Here is a 25374-nt window from a genome sequence, read left to right as displayed (position 1 = left end):
ATCCATTCATACTTGAACTAGGAGCTAAGACAATTATAAAAAATAAATAGAAAATCAAAGCAGTTTCCCATATTCAGTACACACATACATATATGCATACAGGTCTATTCACATATACAAACAAATACACACATACACACACACACACACACACACACACACACACACACATATATATATACACAAATATTCATACAGGCAAACAAACACATGGCTTCTTAGAAAGGAGGAAAGCTTGAAGGGAGGCTTATATATGATGTGTTTCTAAAAAACCTTTTAGGAAAAAAAGGTTTTTTAAAAGTACTTATGTTATATGAAGGACGTGCTAGAAAAAAATGTTACATAGTATATAGATAAGGGAGGCTTCTTTATTCCAGTAGGAATAGGTTAAAGAACGAAGAATATATCATTTGTGTGTGTGTGTATCTAAAAGATATATATATATTTTTAATTTATAAAGAAGGAGAGAGAATAAGATAACATGGAGTGGAATAGTATAGACAAGTGTGTATATTAACAGAAATTGGATCAACAGCAAGGGAAAATGTGAGTGGGAGAAGGTAGAGTAAATCAAGATACAAGGTAGAAGGAAAGGAGAAGAATTCAGAGTGATAAAAAATAAGAGGCACAAACAAAGAAAAATAATGATTAAGAGTATAATTTATTAGGAGAAAAGCAAGGGTAAGTGATCATTGATCTCAAAGTTAAAGCATAAATAGATTTATGAAAAAGGAAAAATCAGAAAATTACTCTAAATGATTGATCAATATTGCTTTAGAGTATTTAAAAAACTATATTGCATAGTTTTGGAAGATTGCTATGTCGTAGCAAATGATGATGAATTGGTGGATTTAGGAAAATAAAAAACACTTGTATTTTTGAAGGATGTTATGATGCAATTTCAAATAAAAGAGGAGAAAACAATCATAGAACAGGAGTCTGATTGGTATAGCACTAAATAAATAGATTAGTTTGGGGAGTATTGTCATCTTAATTATATTCGCTCGGCCTATCCAAGAGCACTGAATGTCTTTCCAATTATTTAAATCTGACTTTATTTTTGTGGCAAGTGTTTTGTAATTTTGCTCATATAATTCCTGACTCTCCTTTGGTAGATATATTCCCAAATATTTTATACTATCGACCATTATTTTGAATGGAATTTCTCTTTGTATCTCTTGCTGTTGGATTATGTTGGTGATATCTGTAACTCTTGAGAACTGTATCTATTTCTAGAGCAGACAGTGTGGAAATTACATGGACAGAAGGTATACTTCTGAATGGACTCTGATGTGACATCAAAGAAAGATATTAATGGATGGAAAAGGTCTTTACTAAAAGAGGACAGGGAGATGTAATGGAACAAATTAGATGACATGAACAGGCACAAAAGAATTATTAAAACCAATGGAAAAGAAGGAAGGGGATTAGCATTATCTGAAGCTTGATCTCATCACTTTTGTTTGTTTGTTGCTTGATTTGTTTGTTTAATATATATTTTATTATTTTTATTACTATTATAGTTTTTTTTTATTTGCAAGATATATGCATGGGTAATTTTACAACACTGATAATTTCCAAGCCTTTTGTTCCAATTTTTCCCCTCTTTCCCCCAACCCCCCTCTCCCAGATAGCAGGTTGACCAAAACATGTTACATATGTTAAAGTATAAATTATATACAACATATGTATACATGTCCAAACAGTTATTTTGCTGTACAAAAAGAATCGGACATTAAAATAGTGTACCATTAGCCTGTGAAGGAAATCAAAAATGCAAGTGGACAAAAATAGGGGTATTGGGAATTCTATGTGGTGGTTCATAGTCATTTCCCTGTTCCACTTTTGGTTTTAAGAGGGAATAATTTAATCATTCAGCTGGATAAAGAAACCTATAAATAAGGAAGCGAAAGAAAGAAGAAAAGGGAGGGGTTGCATAGAATAGAGGACAGAAACAAGAGGGAAGAAAGGGAAGAGAAGGGAAGAGAGTAATAGATAAAATATTAGGCAGGGTTAGTTGAAAAAAAACTAAGACAAGAGGGGAAGAGTGATAGGAGATAAGGCAGGGATGTAATAGTTGCAAAAAATGATACTAAGAACAGGGTCCAAAGAGAAAATAAAACTATAGAAAGAGGCAAAAATAGGATGAGGGGAAACACAGAGCTAGTAATCACAACTGTGAATGGCATGAACTTTCTCATGAAACTGAAGAAACACTAGAGTGGATTAAAAAAGAGAATGAGGGGGCAGCTAGGTGGCACAGTGGATAGAACACCAGCCTTGAATTCAGGAGTACCCAAGTTCAAATTTGATCTCAGACACTTAACACTTCCTTGCAGTGTGACCCTGGGCAAGTCACTTAACCCAAGTCTCAAAAAGGAAAAAAAGAGAGAGAGAGAGAGAGAGAGAGAGAGAGAGAGAGAGAGAGAGAGAGAGAGAGAGAGCGCTAGATCATGTGTACAAAAAACACATTTGACAGAGAGATACAGAGTAAAGTTTAAGGCTGAAATAGAATTTATTATAGTACTTCAACGGAAATAAAAAAAAGTAGCCCTAGGAACTCTGATCTCAAATAAAGGAAAAGTAAAAACATATATAACTAAAAGATAAGAAAGGAAAGTACCTCTTGATAAAGGGTTCATTAACAATGAAGAATTAATGATATTTAATGTATATGCACCAAGTGGTAGAGAATTCAGATATCTAGAGAAGATATTAAGGCAGTTATACAAAGAAATAGACAACTTCTCCTCTCAGAATCATGCAAATCGAACCACAAAATAAACAATGAGAAAGAAACCAGGCACATTAATAGATATGATAGATCTATAGTCAAAATTGAATAGAGACATCAAAGGAATTCAAGTTTTTTCTTGGTACTATATGGTACCTACAAAAGATTGACCATGTATTAGGGCCATTATGCACCATGTATTAGGACATATAAATCTGAAAAGGAAGAAACAGAAAAGGTTTGCTTTACAAACACAATACAATAAAAATTATATTCTATAAAAGGGCAGAGAAAGATAGACTAAAAATGGATGAGAATTTACATAATCTAATTCAAAATAATGATGGGTCACACAACAAATCACAGAAACAATCCTCAATTTTATCTGAGACAATGACAATAATGAGGCAACAGACCTGAAACTATGGGATGTAGCCCAAGAAGTGTTTAGAGGAAATTTTGTATTAATAATTAGTACCTGAATAAAACATAAAGAGAAGATCAAAGAATTGGATATGTACCTAAAACCTCTAGAAAAAGAACAAATTAAAAAACCCCAATTAAATACCAAATTAGAAATTCTGAAACTCCAAGGCTAAATTAATAAAAAAGAAACTAAAAAACTAGAGAACTCATAAATGAAACTAAGAGTTGATTTTATTTTAAAAATTCAATAAAATAGGCAAACTTTTGTTTGGAATCCAATAACAGCATCCAAAAATCTAATGGAAACAATTTGCAACTTTAGCAGAGTTGTAGAATATAAAATAAACGAACAAATCATCAGCTTTTCTATATATTACTGACAAAGCCCACCAGATAGAGATACAAGAGAAATTCGATTTGGAATTCCTATTGTCCAAATAAGATAGGTGGGTGTCTACCTGTCAAGACACATTTAAGAACTATATGAACATAATTAGAAAATTCTTTGCACACAGTTAAGTCAGAAGTACACAACTGGAAAAAATATATATTGCTCATTGGTAGGCTGAGCTAATATGATACAAATGGCAAATCTACCTAAATCGACTTATTTGTTCACTGCAATATCCATCAAACTGCCAAAACATTATTTTCTAGATAGAAAAAATAATAACAAGATTCATCTGGAAGAGCAAAAATCAAGGATATTAAGGGTATTAATGGAAAAAAAATATGAAGGATGGTAGCTTAGCAGAACCAAACCTAAAACCATATCATACAACAACACCATCAAATCCTTTTGGTGCTGGCTAAAAAATATAGTGCCAGATCAGTGAAATAGATTAGATGTACAGAACACATGAATAAAATTACTATAGGAATCAAGTGTTTGATAAACCCTTAAACACCAGCTTCTATAATGAGAACTCACTGTTTGACAAAAATTGCTGGGAAAACTAGAAAATAATAAGTCAGGAACTCAGCATAGACCTACACTGTGCACCCTACACCAAAATAAGGTCAAAATGGGTACATGATTTGGGTATAAATGATGAAGCCTTAAACCATTAGGAGAACAAGAGGTAATGTACTTATCAGATCTTTAAAGAAGGGAGAAGTTATGAACAAATAAGAAATAGAGAACATTGTACAAGACAAAATGGACAACTTTACATTAAATTAAAAATGCACAAACAAAAAGAAACAGAAAAAAATTAAAAGGTAACTAAAGAGCTGGGGAAAATACTTAACAGCTAGGGTTTTTTAAAAGAACTTATTTCTAAAATGTAAAAAGAATTGTGTCAAATTTATCAGAATAAATGCCATTCCTCAATTTACAGAGGATATGAACAATATTCAAATGACAAATTTAAAGCCCGCTATACTTATATGAAAAAAAATGCTCTAAAACAATAATAATTAGTTGCATTTCTCTAAAAAGCAAAGGAAAACAACTCTAAAGTGCCACCTCATACCTCTCAGTTTAACTAAGATAACAGGAAAAGATGATAAGTATTGGAGGTGGATCACTAATGCATTGTTGGAGGAGTTGTGAAGTGATTCAACCAATTTATAAAACAATTTGGAATTATGCCCAAAGGAATATAACAATGTGCATATCCTTTCACTCAGCAGTTCCATTACTAGATAACTACTCCATGGAAATCATAAAGGAGGAAAAAGTCCCACACATGCAAAACTGGTTGTAGCAGCTCTTTTTTTTTTTTTGGGGGGGAGTAAACAATCAGTAAGTGAGTAGAAATGCATCCACTGGGGAATGGCTGGACAACTTGTGATATATGTAAGTAATGGAATATTATTATTCTATACAAAGTGATGAACAAGCCAATGTTAGAAAGCCTAGAAGGACTTACACAAATTAATACTGAGTGAAACCAGCAGAACCAAGAATACATTATATACAATAACAGCAAGAATGTGCAAAGATCCACTATGAAAGACTTCAATCTTCTCAGTGGTTCAGTGCTTCAAAGCAATTCAGAAAATGCCATCTGAACCCAGCAAAAGAAATAAGGAACATTAATAGTAAATCAACACATACTCTTTTCACCTCTTTTTTCTGTTTTTTTTTTATCTCTTTCATGGTTTTCTTCCATATTGTTCTAATTTTTCTCTCCCAATATAATTCATAAAGCAAGGTGATAAAAATAAAAAAAGAAAATAAAAGAAAACAAAAAAGAAGTATTTTGTAATTGTGTTATATATACACACAGTTATATATATATATATGTATACACACACACACACACACACACACACACACACACACACACACACATACACACACATACATAAACTCTTACACTTTACCAAAAAAACCCAAAATATTTGAGAAGAGAAATTTCATTTTCATTTTGGTCATCATCACCATATGTGAACCCAATGTCTGATACATAGTAGGGATTAATATATTTGATTGAGAAAGAATAAGAGGCAAGGAGAAATAGAATATTAGAAACTTAGATCAGCAAGGAATATCACTGTTCCTGTACATGGAAGATGAGTAGTTATTTATTATTCCAAAATGAAGGTTAGGCTCATTATGTGGTGAGGTGGGGAAGAAAAGTAGGTGCTGGTAATAAAGAAATTGTAGATGATTTGGGCATAAAGAATGAGATCATAAATAGATTAGAAGAACATAGGATAGTTTACCTCTCAGACTTGTGGAGGACGAAGGAATTTGTGACCAAAGGAGAACTAGAGATCATTATTGATCACAAAATAGAAAATTTTGATTACATCAAATTAAAAAGCTATTGTACAAACAAAACTAATGCAAACAAGATTAGAAGTGAAGTAACAAATTGGGAAAATATTTTTACAGTTAAAGGTTCTTATAAAGGCTTCATTTCCAAAATATATAGAGAACTGATTCTAATTTATAAGAAATCAAACCATTCTCCAATTGATAAATGGTCAAAGGATATAAACAGACAATTTTCAGATGATGAAATTGAAACTATTTCCATTCATATAAAAGAGTGTTCCAAATCACTATTAATCAGAGAAATGAAAATTAAGACAACTATGAAATAACAATACATACCTGTAAGATTGGGTAACATGACGGGAAAAAATAATGATGACTGTTGGAGGGGCTGTGGGAAAATTGAGACACTGATGCATTGTTGGTAGAGTTGTGAAAGAATACAACCATTCTGGAGAGCAATTTAGAACTAGGCCCAAAAAGTTATCAAACTGTGCATACCCTTTGATCCAGCAGTGCTACTACTGGGCTTATATCACAAAGAAATACTAAAGAAGGGAAAGGGACCTGTATGTGCCAAAATGTTTGTGGCAGCTCTTTTTGTAGTGGCTAGAGACTGTAAAAAGAAAGGATGCCCATCAATTGGAGAATGGTTGGGTAAATTATAGTATCTGAAGGTTATGAAATATTATTGCTCTGTAAGAAATGACCAGTAGGATGAATACAGAGAGGTTTGGAGACATTTCAACAACAATACTGTATGAGGATGTATTCTGATTGAAGTGGATATCTTCAACATAGAGAAGGTCTAATTCAGTTCCAATTGATCAATGATGGACAAAATCAGCTATACCCAGAGAAGGAACACTGGGAATTAATTGTAAACTGTTGACACTATTGTCTTTCTACCCAGTTTACTTTTACCTTCTGAATCCCATTCTTAGCATGCAACAAGAAATTCAGTTTTCCACATATATATTATATCTAAGATATACTGTAACACATTTAACATTGCCGGTTATCTACAGGAGGGTGTAGAGGAAGAGAGGGGAAAATTCGGTTAAGAAGTGAATACAAGGGATAATGTGAAAAAAAGTACCCATGCATATGTACAGTCAAAAATTATAATTATAAAATTAATTGAAAAAAAGAAATTGTAGAATTAAAAGTTAGGTCTTCTATCCCCTACAGAAAAGGAAGACCAACACTTAGAACAAATGAATTACCCTGTGGAATGAGGAGGTGGGTCAGAACATCACACTTCTGTCCCAATAAGAGCAGACTAGAGAGGGAAAATATATAGAAGTTTAAGTCTGCTCACATAGGAAAAGAATTTGAGAAAAGAAGTGTGATGTTCTGACCCAAGCCCTCAAATCACAGGGTATTCCATGAGTTTTGTTCCAAATGTTGATCCTCCTTTTCTGTAAGAGATGGAAGTTGAGGTAATTTTGACCAGAGGTGATCATTAGTTCCTAATGTTGAATTAGCCCTCATTTTTTCTGGGGCTACACTAGACTTTTAATTTCTTTTCAATTAGACAGAATAGAAAATTGGGAGCTTATTGGGACAGTCCTAAAAGACAGACCCAATGGTATCAATTATAAAAGAGAGACGTATCTATAACCAGAGCTGAACATCAATCAGGGGCACAATGCTCTGGCTCACATGTTCTTATTGCATCTTCCTGTGAGTCACTTGACAGGCCTCCATTGCTTCCCTTCTCCCCACCTGCTCATTGATGCTACACTAGAGACTTTAAGCAATCAATAATCTAAATAATGTAAACACTTGGGATAAAAGTTCATTTTCTTTTAAATGGGTCCCAGTTAACCCAGGCAAACAGCACCATTTCTCTGCAGATGACATGATAATTGCAGCCCTGATGGAAAGATGAGCTCAGACACAGCCAGCATAATAACTGCATCCCTGACCATCCCCTATATGAGACCCACACAGTCAGACAAGCATGTTTTCCTGCTTCAACACGAATTGCTGCTGTTCTGCTTTCTGCTGTATTGACAAAGACCGACCAGGTAAGTGACTGTGCCTCAGGACCTGAGACAGAGATCTCTACAACAGAAGAGAATCAATGATTAGATGCTCAACTGCCTAGCTTAAAATCTTACTGAATGAGCTAAGAGAAAGTCAGCCACTCAAAAAGCAAAGTAGCAATGGTCCCGTCCCAGTGGTGAGTGAGAGGAGGTAAAGAAAGGCAAAAGCACTGCCTGCTTCAAGAAGTTCAAAGACTACGGGATCCTGAACATGCAAAAACCTGCAAATGCAGGGAAGAGGCAGAAAGAGAAAGAGACAGAGACACTAGAGAGAAAGAAGGACAGAGGAGGAGGCACATTATATACATAAAAGAGATGTTTAGATAATGACTAACTGGCATATGCTTCAGAAAATTATTAGACTTTGGCTAAGATCTGAAGGAAGCTGGGCAAGCCAGGGCATAGTTATAAGGAAAGTGTAAGAGACTGAGTGATTCAAGGAAAATCAACCTAATATTCCTGTATCTTTATGCACTAATCCAAAAAAAATAACACTTCCCATCACAAAAAAAAGGAATAAGGCATCAAATGCCATCTAGAACTGGCATTGAACCTGCTCCAGTGCTGGCTGAATATTTCTCAACCCTTCCTGCTCTGGGCTTCACTTAAGGCAGGGCTTCTTAAATGGTTCCCACTTTTAATCTTTCACCTGAGAAATTTCAATGCTTATCCATATGTGGAGGTATAAAAATTAAGTATAAAATCCAACATTCACTGATAACAATTCATAATTTCATGACACCAACATTCAGCTACCAGGAACCAAATGGGGTTGTGACAATTGCTTAAGAAATTTCGACCTTAACTGAGTCAAAGGTCAGTATGAAATTAATGGACAAGAAATTCTGACGCTGAAATATTTTGTCCAAAAAGTATCCCTAGGTACATATAGGGCAGGCATTGGTTACATTGGAAGAAGATGGGAAAGAGATAGTATTACTTCTTCTGTCTCTGTCTTGAGCACGTTTTGGCATATAAACCGAGATCTGTTAATGAGCACAGGAATTGCCTCCTGTCTAATGACTTAATCTGGCATGTTCAGAATCTGTAATTTCTCACTGGATTGGGAAAGCACTACCACAGTAAAGATCCTTGGCTCCTATTCTCACCTTTTCCCTGTTCTGATCCATTACCTTTTCTTAATGTGGCCCAACATGCTTCTCTCCTTTGAGATAATGGGACAAAATAAAATGATGCAAATAGCACTGATTGAGGATGTGGGCTCTCCTGTCCCTGTCCCCAAATGCAGAGTCTGCCATTTCAGAAATCAATACTGATGTGCAAACTGAGAGTTCTTTGAATCTTCATTTCTTCCTCCTAAATAAGATGGTCTTAAGGTATTTTCTCCTACCTCAGCATGTTCCCCAATCCTGGTGGAGTTTTATAATACATATGATTTAGTTTCTTCTTACATTAAAAACAATGCTTTGTATGGGGCTGAAGAAGTGCTCTGCCCTCCGGGAACAACAATATTATCCAAGCAGCACCAAACTGAGCTGGAAAAAGGACTTCAGAGTTACATAGAAAGGGTTGAGATTCTTATTCTCCTTCTTGCTGTTCATGATTCTTTGGGTAAATCTTATCACTCTGGAAATCCTTTACACTGCATATTTATACTGGAAATCATGGAATTTCAGTGGGCAAATCACAGTATGTCATTAGCATATTTTCATGTTTTTACCCATAGGTCTCCTCGAGATTGGCAGCAAATCATCTTCATGAGGTAAAAAATGCTGACCTTGGATGAAATTCTGGGGATAGTATACCTGCAACTAACCGGAATTGGATTCCTGGGGAACTTAACTCTCCTCATCCTAAACAGCTTTAATTTCCTGACTGCTCATACAGTAAGACCCAAAAATATAGTTATCATCCAGTTAGCCTTTTCCAATGCCATGGTACTTCTCTTTAGAGGAATACCTACCATAACAAGGCTTTGGAAGGTAAAATGTGTCCTGGACAGGACTGGGATTATAATCATTACATATATGCAGATACTAACCCGGGGTCTCTCCTTAAACAGCACCTGCCTCTTGAGTGTCTTCCAGGCCATTACTATTAGTCCCAATAACTCCTTATGGGCACAGGTGAAAATTAAAGGACCAAAGAGCATCATTAGATGCACTGTTCTATGCTGGATCTTCCATCTAATATTCGATATGCTTCTATTTCTACGTCATGATAGTCCAAAGAACAGCACAGTCAGTAAAGATGGATGCAGCACTGGGTATAGAACTCTAGATGTGTATAATAATAATCATATAAAATTTCAAATTATAACATTTGTCCATGATGCTTTCTTTGCAGGTCTCATGACTGCTTCTAGTGTCCATATGGTCTTAATCTTATATAGACACAGGAGAAATGTTAATCATATACATAGTAAGAGCACCTCCACAAAAGTATCCCCTGAAACGAGGGCAACCCAAACTATCCTGCTTCTAGTGGCCACCTTTTTTTTCTTTAATACATTCAGTCCCATTTGTATAATCTGTATGTTGTATTTTAAATCCATAAACATGTGGATGATACATACCTCAGCGCTTCTCTCTCTTTGTTATCCAACAGTCAGCCCATTTATTCTGGTCAGCATTAATAAGCAGGTCCCCAATTCTTGTGCTTGTTAAGCATTTGAAAAGTTACTGAATCTCCCTTATTATGTAATGTCTATCCATGCAGAATATGTACAGAGGATTCTGGGAAGATGGCATAGTAATTCAAAAAGTTCCAAGTTCTCCTGATTTCTTGCACAAACTAGAGTAGCTCAGAGTGAATGTAGAGCATGAAAAAACATTCAAGACTGGGAGCAGAACTGTGGCCCTCCTCACAACTAGAGCTGATTGAATATATATATATGCATTTTATATATATATATGTATTATATATGTATATATGTATATATATATATATATATATATTATATATGTGTATATATGTATTTTATATATATATAAAATACATAATGTATATATGATACATGTATGTATCAGAGTGGATGTTTGGCCAGTATGAATTGTAAACTCCTCTGGCCTAGAGGAATTATGTGGGGAAGAGAGCTAGTAGTACTGGAATTCTATTCACAAGAATATATATATATATATATATATATATATATATATATATATATATATATATATATATATATATATATATATATATATATATGTATGTATATATATAGACATATATATATGTCTATATATATAGACATATATATGTATATATATATGTCTATATATAGACATATATATATGTCTATATATATGCATGTATGTGTGTATATATATGAATATATCTTTGCTTAATTGTAGATCGCTTGGAGTACATGGACGGGTAGGAAAGCTTGGAGAGAAGAAAATAAAAAATGCACAAAGAGCAGAAAAACCTACAATATATCAAAGAAAAGATGATCCCCCCTGAATATAATACATAGAATTTATTCTATAAGCTTTTAAAAAAATTATATTGTTTCATATTTTGAATCTTCTTTGTTCTGCTGTGCATATGGCAAAGATTCTGTCCCTGAGAGTCCTGACAACCCAGGAATCTGTGATAGACACCCCATTCTTTCTACTTGGGGAGGAGAGAGGCCATCTCCTTAATATTCCCTGGCTAGAAAGGAGCCAAAAAATCAGGAGAGTGACTGGCTGAGAGGTTCAGTAGTAAATCTGCTGCATATAAGAATTGTCCTTGTTATATTTTCATCCAATGAATTTAAAAATTACTTCCTGACAAAGTCTAAATTTTGGGGTCTCTAATCATAGGAAATAAGGATCTTAAATATTTTAGTAACAGTTCTTAGATGATCAAGCCAGATATTTTGCATTTAACAAAAAATCTCAGTGTTTAGGAACCAGAGCAAAAAAGTAAAAAGCCAAACTTGCAATGGGAAATAATTGTACAGGGAAAGGCCCCCTCTCTCATGGAATAGTCATCATTCATCACCTAAAAATGATCACCACAGTTAAGCCTCTCCTAAGTATGGAGACACTGACAGGAGATAGGAGATTACAAAGTAAACATAAAATTCTTCTCCTGCTGTCTCAGAACCTGGTGAGAAGCAAATGACAGTAGAGAGCCCAATTATTATGTGGTTTCCCAAAAATCTGATTATGCCCCTAAGAGGCAATCCAAGAACTAGATCAAACTCATGAAATAAAACTGTGGTGTATTCTTTATGTACCCCTTTTGAACTTAGAAAATATTTTCTCTGTTTAATTGGCCACAATTTAGGTTCCCATTCATCCATTTCAATCCATTCATACTTGAACTAGGAGCTAAGACAATTATAAAAAATAAATAGAAAATCAAAGCAGTTTCCCATATTCAGTACACACATACATATATGCATACAGGTCTATTCACATATACAAACAAATACACACACACACACACACACACACACACATATATATACACACACACACACACACATATATATACACACACACACACACACACACACACAAACATTCATACAGGCAAACAAACACATGGCTTCTTAGAAAGGAGGAAAGCTTGAAGAGAGGTTTATATATGATGTGTTTCTAAAAAACCTTTTAGGAAAAAAAAGGTTTTTTAAAAGTACTTATGTTATATGAAGGACGTGCTAGAAAAAATGTTACATAGTATATAGATAAGGGAGGCTTCTTTATTCCCAGTAGGAATATGTCAAAGAACGAAGAATATATCATTTGTGTGTGTGCATCTAAAAGATATATATATTTTTAATTTATAAAGAAGGAGAGAGAATAAGATAACAGGGAGTGGAATAGTATAGAGAAGTGTGTATATTAACAGAAATTGGATCAACAGCAAAGGAAAATGTGAGTGGGAGAAGGTAGAGTAAATCAAGATACAAGGTAGAAGGAAAGGAGAAGAATTCAGAGTGATAAAAAATAAGAGGCACAAACAAAGAAAAATAATGATTAAGAGTATAATTTATTAGGAGAAAAGCAAGGGTAAGTGATCATTGATCTCAAAGTTAAAGCATAAATAGATTTATGAAAAAGGAAAAATCAGAAAATTACTCTAAATGATTGATCAATATTGCTTTAGAGTATTTAAAAAACTATATTGCATAGTTTTGGAAGATTGCTATGTCGTAGCAAATGATGATGAATTGGTGGATTTAGGAAAATAAAAAACACTTGTATTTTTGAAGGATGTTATGATGCAATTTCAAATAAAAGAGGAGAAACAATCATAGAACAGGAGTCTGATTGGTATAGCACTAAATAAATAGATTAGTTTGGGGAGTATTGTCATCTTAATTATATTCGCTCGGCCTATCCAAGAGCACTGAATGTCTTTCCAATTATTTAAATCTGACTTTATTTTTGTGGCAAGTGTTTTGTAATTTTGCTCATATAATTCCTGACTCTCCTTTGGTAGATATATTCCCAAATATTTTATACTATCGACCATTATTTTGAATGGAATTTCTCTTTGTATCTCTTGCTGTTGGATTATGTTGGTGATATCTGTAACTCTTGAGAACTGTATCTATTTCTAGAGCAGACAGTGTGGAAATTACATGGACAGAAGGTATACTTCTGAATGGACTCTGATGTGACATCAAAGAAAGATATTAATGGATGGAAAAGGTCTTTACTAAAAGAGGACAGGGAGATGTAATGGAACAAATTAGATGACATGAACAGGCACAAAAGAATTATTAAAACCAATGGAAAAGAAGGAAGGGGATTAGCATTATCTGAAGCTTGATCTCATCACTTTTGTTTGTTTGTTGGTTGGTTTGTTTGTTTAATATATGTTTTATTATTTTTATTACTATTATAGTTTTTTTTTATTTGCAAGATATATGCATGGGTAATTTTACAACACTGATAATTTCCAAGCCTTTTGTTCCAATTTTTCCCCTCTTTCCCCCAACCCCCCTCTCCCAGATGGCAGGTTGACCAAAACATGTTACATATGTTAAAGTATAAATTATATACAATATATGTATACATGTCCAAACAGTTATTTTGCTGTACAAAAAGAATCGGACATTAAAATAGTGTACCATTAGCCTGTGAAGGAAATCAAAAATGCAAGTGGACAAAAATAGGGGTATTGGGAATACTATGTGGTGGTTCATAGTCATTTCCCTGTTCCACTTTTGGTTTTAAGAGGGAATAATTTAATCATTCAGCTGGATAAAGAAATGTATCTAAACCTATAAATAAGGAAGCGAAAGAAAGAAGAAAAGGGAGGGGTTGCATAGAATAGAGGACAGAAACAAGAGGGAAGAAAGGGAAGAGAAGGGAAGAGAGTAATAGATAAAATATTAGGCAGGGTTAGTTGAAAAAAAACTAAGACAAGAGGGGAAGAGTGATAGGAGATAAGGCAGGGATGTAATAGTTGCAAAAAATGATACTAAGAACAGGGTCCAAAGAGAAAATAAAACTATAGAAAGAGGCAAAAATAGGATGAGGGGAAACACAGAGCTAGTAATCACAACTGTGAATGGCATGAACTTTCTCATGAAACTGAAGAAACACTAGAGTGGATTAAAAAAGAGAATGAGGGGGCAGCTAGGTGGCACAGTGGATAGAACACCAGCCTTGAATTCAGGAGTACCCAAGTTCAAATTTGATCTCAGACACTTAACACTTCCTTGCAGTGTGACCCTGGGCAAGTCACTTAACCCAAGTCTCAAAAAGGAAAAAAAGAGAGAGAGAGAGAGAGAGAGAGAGAGAGAGAGAGAGAGAGAGAGAGAGAGAGAGAGAGAGAGAGAGAGAGAGCGCTAGATCATGTGTACAAAAAACACATTTGACAGAGAGATACAGAGTAAAGTTTAAGGCTGAAATAGAATTTATTATAGTACTTCAAACGGAAATAAAAAAAAGTAGCCCTAGGAACTCTGATCTCAAATAAAGGAAAAGTAAAAACATATATAACTAAAAGATAAGAAAGGAAAGTACCTCTTGATAAAGGGTTCATTAACAATGAAGAATTAATGATATTAAATGTATATGCACCAAGTGGTAGAGAATTCAGATATCTAGAGAAGATATTAAGGCAGTTATACAAAGAAATAGACAACTTCCCCTCTCAGAATCATGCAAATCGAACCACAAAATAAACAATGAGAAAGAAACCAGGCACATTAATAGATATGATAGATCTACAGTCAAAATTGAATAGAGACATCAAAGGAATTCAAGTTTTTTCTTGGTACTATATGGTACCTACAAAAGATTGACCATGTATTAGGGCCATTATGTACCATGTATTAGGACATATAAATCTGAAAAGGAAGAAATAGAAAATGTTTGCTTTTCAGACCACAATGCAATAAAAATTATATTCTATAAAAGGGCAGAGAAAGATAGACTAAAATGGATTAGAAATCAAATAATCAAATTCTACATAATGATGTGTCACACAACAAATCACAGAAACAATCCTCAATTTTATCCGAGACAATGACAATAATGAGACAACATACCTAAAACTATGGGATGTAGCCCAAGAAGTTTTTAGAGGAAATTTTGTATTGATAATTAGTACCTGAATAAAACATAAAGAGAAGATCAAAAAATTGGATATGTACTTAAAACCTCTAGAAAAAGAACAAATTTAAAAACCCCAATTAAATACCAAATTAGAAATTCTGAAACTCCAAGGCTAAATTAATAAAACAGAAACTAAACAAACTAGAGAACTCATAAATGAAACTAAGAGTTGATTTTATTTTTAAAAATCAATAAAATAGGCAAACTTTTGGTTTGGAATCCAATAACAGGATCCAAAAACCTAATGGAAACAATTCACAACTTTAGCAGAGTTGCAGAATATAAAATAAACAAACAAATCATCAGATTTTCTATATATTACTGAAAAAGCCCAGCAGATAGAGATACAAGAGAAATTCGATTTGGAATTAATATTGTCCAAATAAGATATGTGGGTGTCTACCTGTCAAGACGCACCTAAGAACTATATGAACATAATTAGAAAATTATTTTTATACAAGTAAAGTCAGAAGTACACAACTGGAAAAATATAAATTGCTCATTGATAAACTGAGCTAATATGATACAAATGGCAAGTCTACCTAAATCGATTTACTTGTTCACTGCAATATCCATCAAGCTGCCAAAACATGATTTTCTAGATAGAAAAAATAATAACAACATTCATCTGGAAGAGCAAAAAGTCAAGCATATTATGGGAATTAATGAAAAAAAATGACGGATGGTAGCTTAGCAGAACCAAACCTAAAACCATATCATACGGCAACAGCATCAAAACCTTTTGGTACTGGAAAAGAAATATAGTGTCGGATCAGTGGAATCGATTAGATACACACAACACTATAATAAAAGCCTAGAGGGATCAAGTGTTTGATAGACCCCCAAATTCCAGCTTCTATAATGAGAACTAACTATTTGACAAAAATTGCTGGGAAAACTAGAAAATAACATGTCAGGAACTAAGCATAGACCTACACTGCACATCCTACACCAAAATAAGGTCAAAATGGGTACATGATTTGGGTATAAAGAAGGAAACCTTAAACAATTAGGAGAACAAGAGATAATGTACCTATCGGATCGTTAAAGAAGTGAGAAGTTATGAACAAATAAGAAATAGAGAACCTTGTGAAAGACAAAATGGACAACTTTGTTTACATTAAATTTAAAAATGCGCAAACAAAATGAAACAGAAAAAAAATTAAAAGGTAACTAAAGACCTGGGGAAAATATTTAACAGCTAGTGTTTCTGAAAAGAACTCATTTCTAAAATGTAAAAAGAACTGTGTCAAATTTATCAGAATAAATGTCATTCCACAATTGACAAATGGTCAGAGGATATGAACAATATTCAAATGACAAATTTAAAGCACTCTATACTTATATGAAAAAAATGCTCTAAACCAATAATAATTAATTGCATTTCTCTAAAAAGCAAAGGAAAACAACTCAAAAGTACCTCTCAGTTTAACTAATATAACTATCCCCTACAGAAAAGGAAGACCAACACTTGGAACAAATGAATTACCCTGTGGAATGAGGAGGTGGGTCAGAACATCAAACTTATTTCCCAATAATAGCAGACTAGAGGGGGAAAATATATAGAAGTTTAAGTCTGCTCACACAGGGAAAAATTGAGAAAAGAAGTGTGATGTTCTGGCCCAACCACTGAAACTACAGGGTATTCCATGACTTTTGTTCCAAGTGTTGATCCTCCTTTTCTGTAGGAGATAGAATTTGAGATAGTCTTGACCAGAGATAATTATCAGTGCCTAATGTGTAATTAGCCCTCATTTTTTCTAGGGATACAGTTGACTTTTAATTTATTTTCAATTAGACAGAATACAAAATTGGGAGCTTATTGGGACAGTCCTAAAAAACAGACCCAATGGTGTCAATTATACAAGAGAGACTCATCTATAACCAAAGCTAAACATGAACTAGGTGCACAATGCTCTGGCTCACTTGTTTTCATTGCATCTTCCTGCAAGTCACTTGACAGATCTTCATTGCTTCGCTCATTGATGCTACACTAGAGACTTTAAGAAATCAACACTCTAGATAATGTAAACACTTGGGATAAAAGTTCATTTTCTAATAAATGGGTCCCAGTTAACCCAGGCAAGCAGGACCATTTCTCTGCAGATGACATGATAATTGCAACCCTAATGGGGAGATGAGGTCAGACAAGCCAGCATAATACCTGCAATCCTGACCATCCCCTATATATGAGCCACACAGTCATACAGACATATTTTCCTGCTTCAACACAGATTGCTGCTGTTCTACTTTCTGCTGTATTGACAGAGTCTGACCTGGTAAGTGACTGTGCCTTAGTAGCTGAGACAGATTTGTACAAAAGTAAAGAATCAATAATTTGCTCCTTAGAGCCTTGCATAAGATCTTACTGAATGAGCTAAATGAAAGTCAGCCAGTCAAAAAGCAAAGTAGCAATGGTCCAGTCCCAATGGTGAGTGAGAGGAGGAAAAGAAAGGCAAAAGCACTGCCTGCTTCAAGAAGTTCAAAGACTACAGGGATCCCCAACGTGCAAAATACTGCAAATGCAGGCAAGGACAGAGAGTGGGAGAGACAGAAAGAGAGAAAGAGACAGAGACATGAGAGAGAGATGAGGACAGAGAAGGAGGCATAATATATACATAAAAGAAGATTAGATAATGGCTAACGGGCAGAAGCTTTTTCAAAAATATAAGACTTTGGCTAAGATCTGAAGGAAGCTGGGCAAGCCAGGACACAGGTATAAGGAAAAGTGTAAGAGATTGAGTGATTCAAGGAAAATCAACGTAATATTCCTGTATCTTTATGCAGTAATACAAAAAATAACACTTCCCATCATAAGGAAAAGGAATAAGCTATCAAATGCCATGTAGAACTGGCATTGAACCTGCTCCAGTGCTGCCTAAATATTTCTCCACTCTTCCTGCTTTGGGCGTCACTTGAGGCAGGACTTCTTAAATGTTTTCCACTTTTGACCCCTTTCACCTGAGAAATTTTTATGCTTATCCATATGTGGAGGTATACAAATTAAGTATAAAATCCAACATTCACTCAAAACAATTAATAATTTCATGACTCTTATTCAGTTACTAGGATCCAAATGGGGTTGTGACAATTGCTTAAGAATTTTTTACCTTAACTGAGTCAAAGATATAGATCCGTATGAAATTAATAGACAAGAAATTCTGATGCTGGAATATTTTGTCATAAAAGTATCCATAGGCACATATATGGCAAGTATTGGTTACTTTGGAAGAACATGGGAAGGAGGTAGTATTCCTTCTTCGGTCTCTGTTTGAGAAATAGCATGTTTGTCATATAAGGAATTGGCTCCTCTCTAATGACCTAACCTGGCATATTCAGAATCTGCAATTTCTCAGTGGATTGGGAAAGCACTATGAAAATGAAGACTCTTGGCTTCTGTTCTCATCTGTTCCCTGCCCTGATCCATTACCTTTCCTTAATGTGGCCCAACATGCTTCACTATATTGAAAGAATGGGACAAAATAAAATGATGCAAATAGCACTGATTGAGGATGCGGGCTCTCCTGTCCCTGTCCCAAAACGCAAAGTCTGCCATTTCAGAAATCAACACTGATGTGCAAACTGAGAGTTCTTTCAATCTTCATTTCTTCCTCCTAAATAAGATGGTCTCAAGGTATTTTTCCCTACCTCAGCATGCTCCCTGATCCTAGTTGAGTTTAATAACACATGTGATTTAGTTCCTTCTTACATTAAAAATAATGCTTTGTATGGGGCTGAAGAAGTGCTCTGCCCTCCAGGAACAACAATATTATCCAAGCAGCATCAAATTGAGCTGGAAAAAAGACTTCAGAGTTAGACAACAAGGGTTGAGATTCTTATTCTCTTTCTTGCTGTTCATGATTCTTTGGGTAAATCTTATCACTCTGGAAATCATTTACACTTCATTTTCATACTAGAAATCATGGAATTTCAGTGGGAAAATCACAGTATGTCACAAGCATATTTTCATGTTTTTACCCATAGGTCTTCTTGAGACTAGCAGCAAATCATCTTCATGAGGTAAAGAATGCTGACCTTGGATGAAATTCTGGGGATAGCCTACCTGCAACTAACTGGAACTGGATTCCTGGGTAACTTAACTCTCCTCATCCTAAACAGCTTTAATTTCCTCACTGCTCATACAGTAAGACCCAAAAATGTACTTATCATCCAGTTGGCCTTTTCCAATGCCATGGTACTTCTCTTTAGAGGAATACCTACCATAACAAGGCTTTGGAAGGTAAAATGTGTCCTGGACAGGACTGGGATTAAAATCATAACATATATGCAGATACTAACCCGGGGTCTCTCCTTAAACAGCACCTGCCTCTTGAGTGTCTTCCAAGCCATTACTATTAGTCCCAACAACTCCTTATGGGCACAAGTGAAAATTAAAGCACCAAAGAGCATCATTAGATGCACTGTTCTATGCTGGATCTTCCATCTAATAATCCATATGCTTCTATTTCTACGTCATGATAGTCCAAAGAACAGCACAGTCAGTAAAGATGGATGCAGCACTGGGTATAGAGCTCTAGATGTGTATAATAATAATCATATAAAATTTGAAATTATAACATTTGTCCATGATGCTTTCTTTGCAGGTCTCATGACTGCTTCTAGTGTCCATATGGTCTTAATCCTATATAGACACAGGAGAAATGTTAATCACATACATAGTAAGAGCACCTCCACAAAAATATCCCCTGAAACGAGGGCAACCCAAGCTATCCTGCTCCTAGTGGCCACCTTTGTTTTGTTTAATACATTCAGTCCCATTTGTATAATCTGTATGTTGTATTTTAAATCCATAAACATGTGGATGATACATACCTCAGCGCTTCTCTCTCTTTGTTATCCAACAGTCAGCCCATTTATACTCGTCAGCATTAATAAGCCTATGCCCAATTCTTGTGGTTGTTAATAGTTTGAAAAGTTACTGAATCTCCCTTATCATGTAATGCCTATCCACGCAGAATATGTACAGAGGATTCTGGGAAGATGGCATAGTAATTCAAAAAGTTCCAAGTTCTCCTGATTTCTTGCACAAACTAGAGTAGCTCAGAGTGAATGTAGAGCATGAAAAAAACATTCAAGACTGGGAGCAGAACTGTAGCCCTCCTCACAACTAGAGCAGATTGAATATATATATATATATATATACTTATACATATATATATATATACATATACATATATATATGTGTGTGTGTATATGTATATGTGTATATATGTGTATATATAGGTATATGTATGTATGTGTGTATTATATATATGTATATATGAATGTTTGTATGTATGTATGTATCAGAGTGGATATTTGGCCAGTAGGAATTGTAAACTCCTCTGGCCTAGAGGAATTATGTGGGAAGATAGCTAATGGTACTGAAATTCTATTCACAGGAAGAATGCATTAGAGGGAACAAAATATATCCAAAAGAATATAAAAAGGATTTAAATTGATCAAGAAATAAGAGGAGCATGGAATAGGATGGAGGACATAGATGGGGATGTTATAAGGTGTGTAGACTATGCAAATTGGATAAAGAATGAGGAGCAGAGTAGGAGTAAGATAAAAAGGGAGTAAATCTTGGAGGAAAGATTGTTAAAGTAGTAACAAGGCAAAATAGCTAGTAAAAATAAATTAGAGCTGTCAGCAGTGAAAGAAAATAACAGATGCAAACAAACATAATAATGATCAGCAGAATTAATTACCAAAAAAGGGAGGATAGTAAGCATTAATTTAAGTCACAATTAAAGCTAAAATAGGTTTATTCAAAAGAGAAAAATCAGGAAATTGTGCTATAGGTAAACTATATTGACCAATATTGTTTTAGATTGCTTAAAATAGCTTGATACTATAGGGCTAAGTTGTAGCAAAATGATATCTTGGTGAATTTAGAAAAATATTGAAAGTGTCAGATTTATAAAGGATGATGTTAATCATGTTCAGAGACACAGGACAAACAAGCTTAGAGTGGCATTACAGAAATGTCTACGAATGCATTTATGTCTATGAATATAAGGATCTATTTAAATGGATGTGTACCTATATATGTCTATATATATGCATATATATTATATATATATGTATATATATATATATATATATATATATATATATATATATATATATATATATCAATAAATGTTTGCTTAATTATAGATCGCTTGGGGGACATGGAGGGGTAGAAAAGCTTGGAGAGAAGAAGAAAATAAAAAATGCACAAAAAGTACAAAAACCAAAAAAGTAAGCAAAGAAAAGATGATCCCCTCTGAATATAATACATAGTATTTATTCTATAAGATTTCTTCAAATTATATTATTTCATATTTTGAATCTTTTTTGTTCTGCAGTGCATATGGCAAAGATTCTGTCCCTGAGACTCCTGAAAATCTAGAAATCTGTGAGAGACATCCCATTCTTTCTACTTGGGGAGGAGGGAAGGTCATCTCCTTAATATTCCCTGGCTACATATATATATTGATACCTATATATACACACATTCATACAGATAAACATACACATGTCTTCTTATAAAGGAGTGAAGCCAGAAGAGAGGTTTACATAAGATGTGTTTCTAAAAAGCAATTTAGGAAAAATGTTTTTTTCCTAAAATTACTTATGTTATATGAAGAAGGTACTAGAAAAAAAAAATGTTGCAGAATATTTAGATAAGGGAGGAAGGCTTCTATATTCCCAGTAAGAATAGGTAAAAGAAGGAATAATACAGCATGTGTGTGTGTGTGTGTGTATCTAAAAGTTACAATTTTTTTAATTTATAAAGAAGGAGAGAGAATAAGAGAATATTCCACAGTGAATGGCATAGTATAGACAGGTGTGTATATTAACAGAAATTGGATAAAGAGCAAGAGAAAAGGTGAGTGGGAAAAGATAACATATAGTGAATCAAGACTGAAGGTAGAAGGAAAGGACAGGAATTGTGAGTGATAGGAAATAAGAGACACAAACAAAGAAAAAATAATGATTAAAAGTACAATTTATTAGGAAAAACGTAAGGGTAAATGATCATTGATCTCAGATAAAGTTAAAGCAAAAATAGATTTATGAAAAAAAATCAGAGAACTCTAAATGATTGTTCAATATTGCTTGAGAGTATTTAAAAAACTATATTGAATAGTTTTGGAAGATTGCTATGTCGTAGCAAATGATGATGAGTTAGTGGATTTAAGAAAATAAAAAAGACTTGTATTTATGAACGATGTTATGATGCAACTGCAAAAAAAAGAGTAGAAACAAGCATGGAACAGCCTCTCATAGATGAATATGAATGTATATATTATATGTGTGATGATTATTGATATCTGAATATATGTATATATATAGTATATGTATATATAAACATGTCTACATTAAATTGAATTCTTCTGAAAGTAGAGCAAAGAAGGAAGGGAAAATAGATGAATGCAAAAACTGTACAGGAACAAATAAAACTTACAAATAAGCAAAGGAAAATTGAATCAATCTGTACATAATATGAACTATTTGTTGCATATTTTCTTCAAAATTGTATTTATTGTTTCATATTTTGAATCATGTCATGCTGTGCTATAAACATGAAAATATATTGTTTCTTTTCTGTATTTTTCTTTTTTATTTAGAATTTAACTTTCAAATAAACAAAATTTTAAAAGAGAACTGGAATGAAGAAAGAGAATGTGATGGACTAAATATGAATACAATCACATTACAGGAGGTAGGGAAAAGAAACTCTCCACAACTGGCCTCCATTTTTAAATCACCAAAATGCTTGACTGGGAGGTAAGAGAATTTGATTCAGATATTTGAGAAAATTCTTAAAGATTCCTCAGAAGCACTGGTGAGAATGATAGAGAAAGTGGATTCAGAAAGCACAATATAGTTGCCATTTAATTTGAAGGCTACAGATAAGATAACAGAAAAAATTGCATTAAACTCTGTCATCATATTATCTAAAATTTCACCCAGCTCTTTTCATGAGCACATGGTAATACAGAAAGCAAACTTGGGGAAAAGGATGGATAAAGCAAGGGAGGAGGAGTATTGGAGGACAAATTCACAGTTCTAAAAACCAGAGAATAAGTTTATAATGCTGACATGATCAGAAATCACAAATGTCTCTTCCCTTTGAAAGCATAGTTCTTGATCAAAGTGATGTATTCCAAAAACCCAATGTTGCTAAGTCTTCAAAGGTTGGATGATATTTTCACAGGTGAAGAAAAGATGGCCATGCAATAGTGTATGAAGATTGTGAGAATTCTGAACATCTCAAAAAACAATGCTAGGAATGGCCAGCTCAGAGATGTTCACTTGTGTATAGAGAGACACAAAGCTAAATATTTACCATGTGCTCCAAATGGCAATTTGAAGTAATCATCATTTTTACAAAACTGAAGGAAGCCACCCTGTGTGGAGTTACTTTTTCAAGGATCTCTCCCTGGAAGTTGCAGAAAAGTGTTTTATTTCACATTAACTGAGTACCAGTGAAACCATCATTCTGCTTAAGGTTATTAAATAGCTGAAGATATTCAACCCCATTTAAGAAAATGAGTTAGCAATTTTTTCCTTTTGGATCTGATTTTTCTTGTGCAGCATCATATTTGTGGAAATATGTGTAGAAGAATAGCCCATATTTAACATATATTAGATCAATTGCGAACTCGGGGAGAGAGGGGAAGGAAAGTATTTGAACACAAGGTTTTGTAGTCCTGAATGTCAAAAATTATCCATGCATATATTTTGAAAATAAAATGCTAGAATAAAAAAGAAAAGAAATGTAAAAAGAGACAACACAAAAATACTGATTTTACATAAATATATATGTATATGTATATGTATATATATATACATACATACATACATGTAATAGAGTGTTTGATCTCTTGAGGAGGGGGAAAAGAGAAAAAAATTGGAACTCAAAATTTCTAAAAATGAATGTTGAAAACTATCTCTACTTATATTTGAAAAATTGAAAATGGAAAAAAATTCATATTTGGTACATCTCTCCACATCTCCAATTCCAGAATGATATCTGAGCTTTAGGGGAAGAGTAAGCACTAACCACACATCCATATCCATACCTCCTCACACACACACATACAATTTATATATGCATATATGTTAGGATTCTTACAGGGTACTAAGAAAGTGGAATTGATAGAGACAATAATTGTCTAATTTAGCACGGTTCAGTATGATTGATCTGATCCTACAAAGAGATGTTATAGGCCAAAACTTTAAACAAGGCACTAAGTGAAATTGAGGAGACAATGTTTAAATCTAGTTTAGAATGGATTTAATTCTAAACAAATAATGATTTCCTTGTGATATAATGACTTGTGCATAATCAGTGCATAGCATATAAGCGAGAAGCTCTCAGGGCCAGACACAGAAGCCCACTCTCAGAGGCAGAGACAGAGTCATTCCATATTCGGCCTTTGTGCTGGCTGGAGACATTTGGAGGGAGCTAGAGGCAGAAGATGGCAGAGGCAAAGGACTAGAGGTAAGAACCAAGAAAAGAGATAGGCCCTTAAGAAAGCTAACTGGGCCGAAGGAAGGAGACAATACTTGGAAAGAGAAAATAAAGGATTTGGACTTTAACTACTGGCTGAATTTGAGGTGATTATTCCTCTGAACTGAAACTAAGGCTGCCTCCAGAAGCTCCCCAAGAAACCTGCTCCCAGAGACCATTACACTTTAGTTAAGAATATTACATACACATATATATGTATATGTATATACATATATATATACATAATTTATATATGCATACATACACACACACATATATATATATATACATATATATATATACAAATCAATAATTTAAAGGTTAAACTATTTACATCCCTAGGTAAGAAAATGGGATCTGTAACTCTTGAGAACTATATCTATTCCTAGAGCAGACAGTGG

General features: G+C 34.0%; 2 protein-coding genes across 2 annotated transcripts; both read left to right on the top strand.

The window, feature by feature from the left end:
- The first annotated feature begins 9669 nt into the window (after positions 1–9669).
- On the top strand, positions 9670–10566 carry LOC141547374 (vomeronasal type-1 receptor 1-like). The gene has a single exon (XM_074275818.1). The coding sequence runs from the start codon at positions 9670–9672 to the stop codon at positions 10564–10566; it is 897 nt and encodes a 298-aa protein (XP_074131919.1).
- Positions 10567–19489: 8923 nt separating this feature from the next.
- LOC141547373 (vomeronasal type-1 receptor 1-like) lies at positions 19490–20386 on the top strand. Its single transcript, XM_074275817.1, has one exon. It carries the CDS (start codon positions 19490–19492, stop codon positions 20384–20386), a length of 897 nt encoding a protein of 298 aa, XP_074131918.1.
- The last annotated feature ends 4988 nt before the right edge of the window (positions 20387–25374 follow it).

The sequence above is a fragment of the Sminthopsis crassicaudata genome, chromosome 6 (genome assembly GCF_048593235.1).
Source record: "Sminthopsis crassicaudata isolate SCR6 chromosome 6, ASM4859323v1, whole genome shotgun sequence".
Taxonomy (NCBI): domain Eukaryota; kingdom Metazoa; phylum Chordata; class Mammalia; order Dasyuromorphia; family Dasyuridae; genus Sminthopsis; species Sminthopsis crassicaudata.
This window is presented reverse-complemented; position numbering and strand designations above follow the sequence as displayed.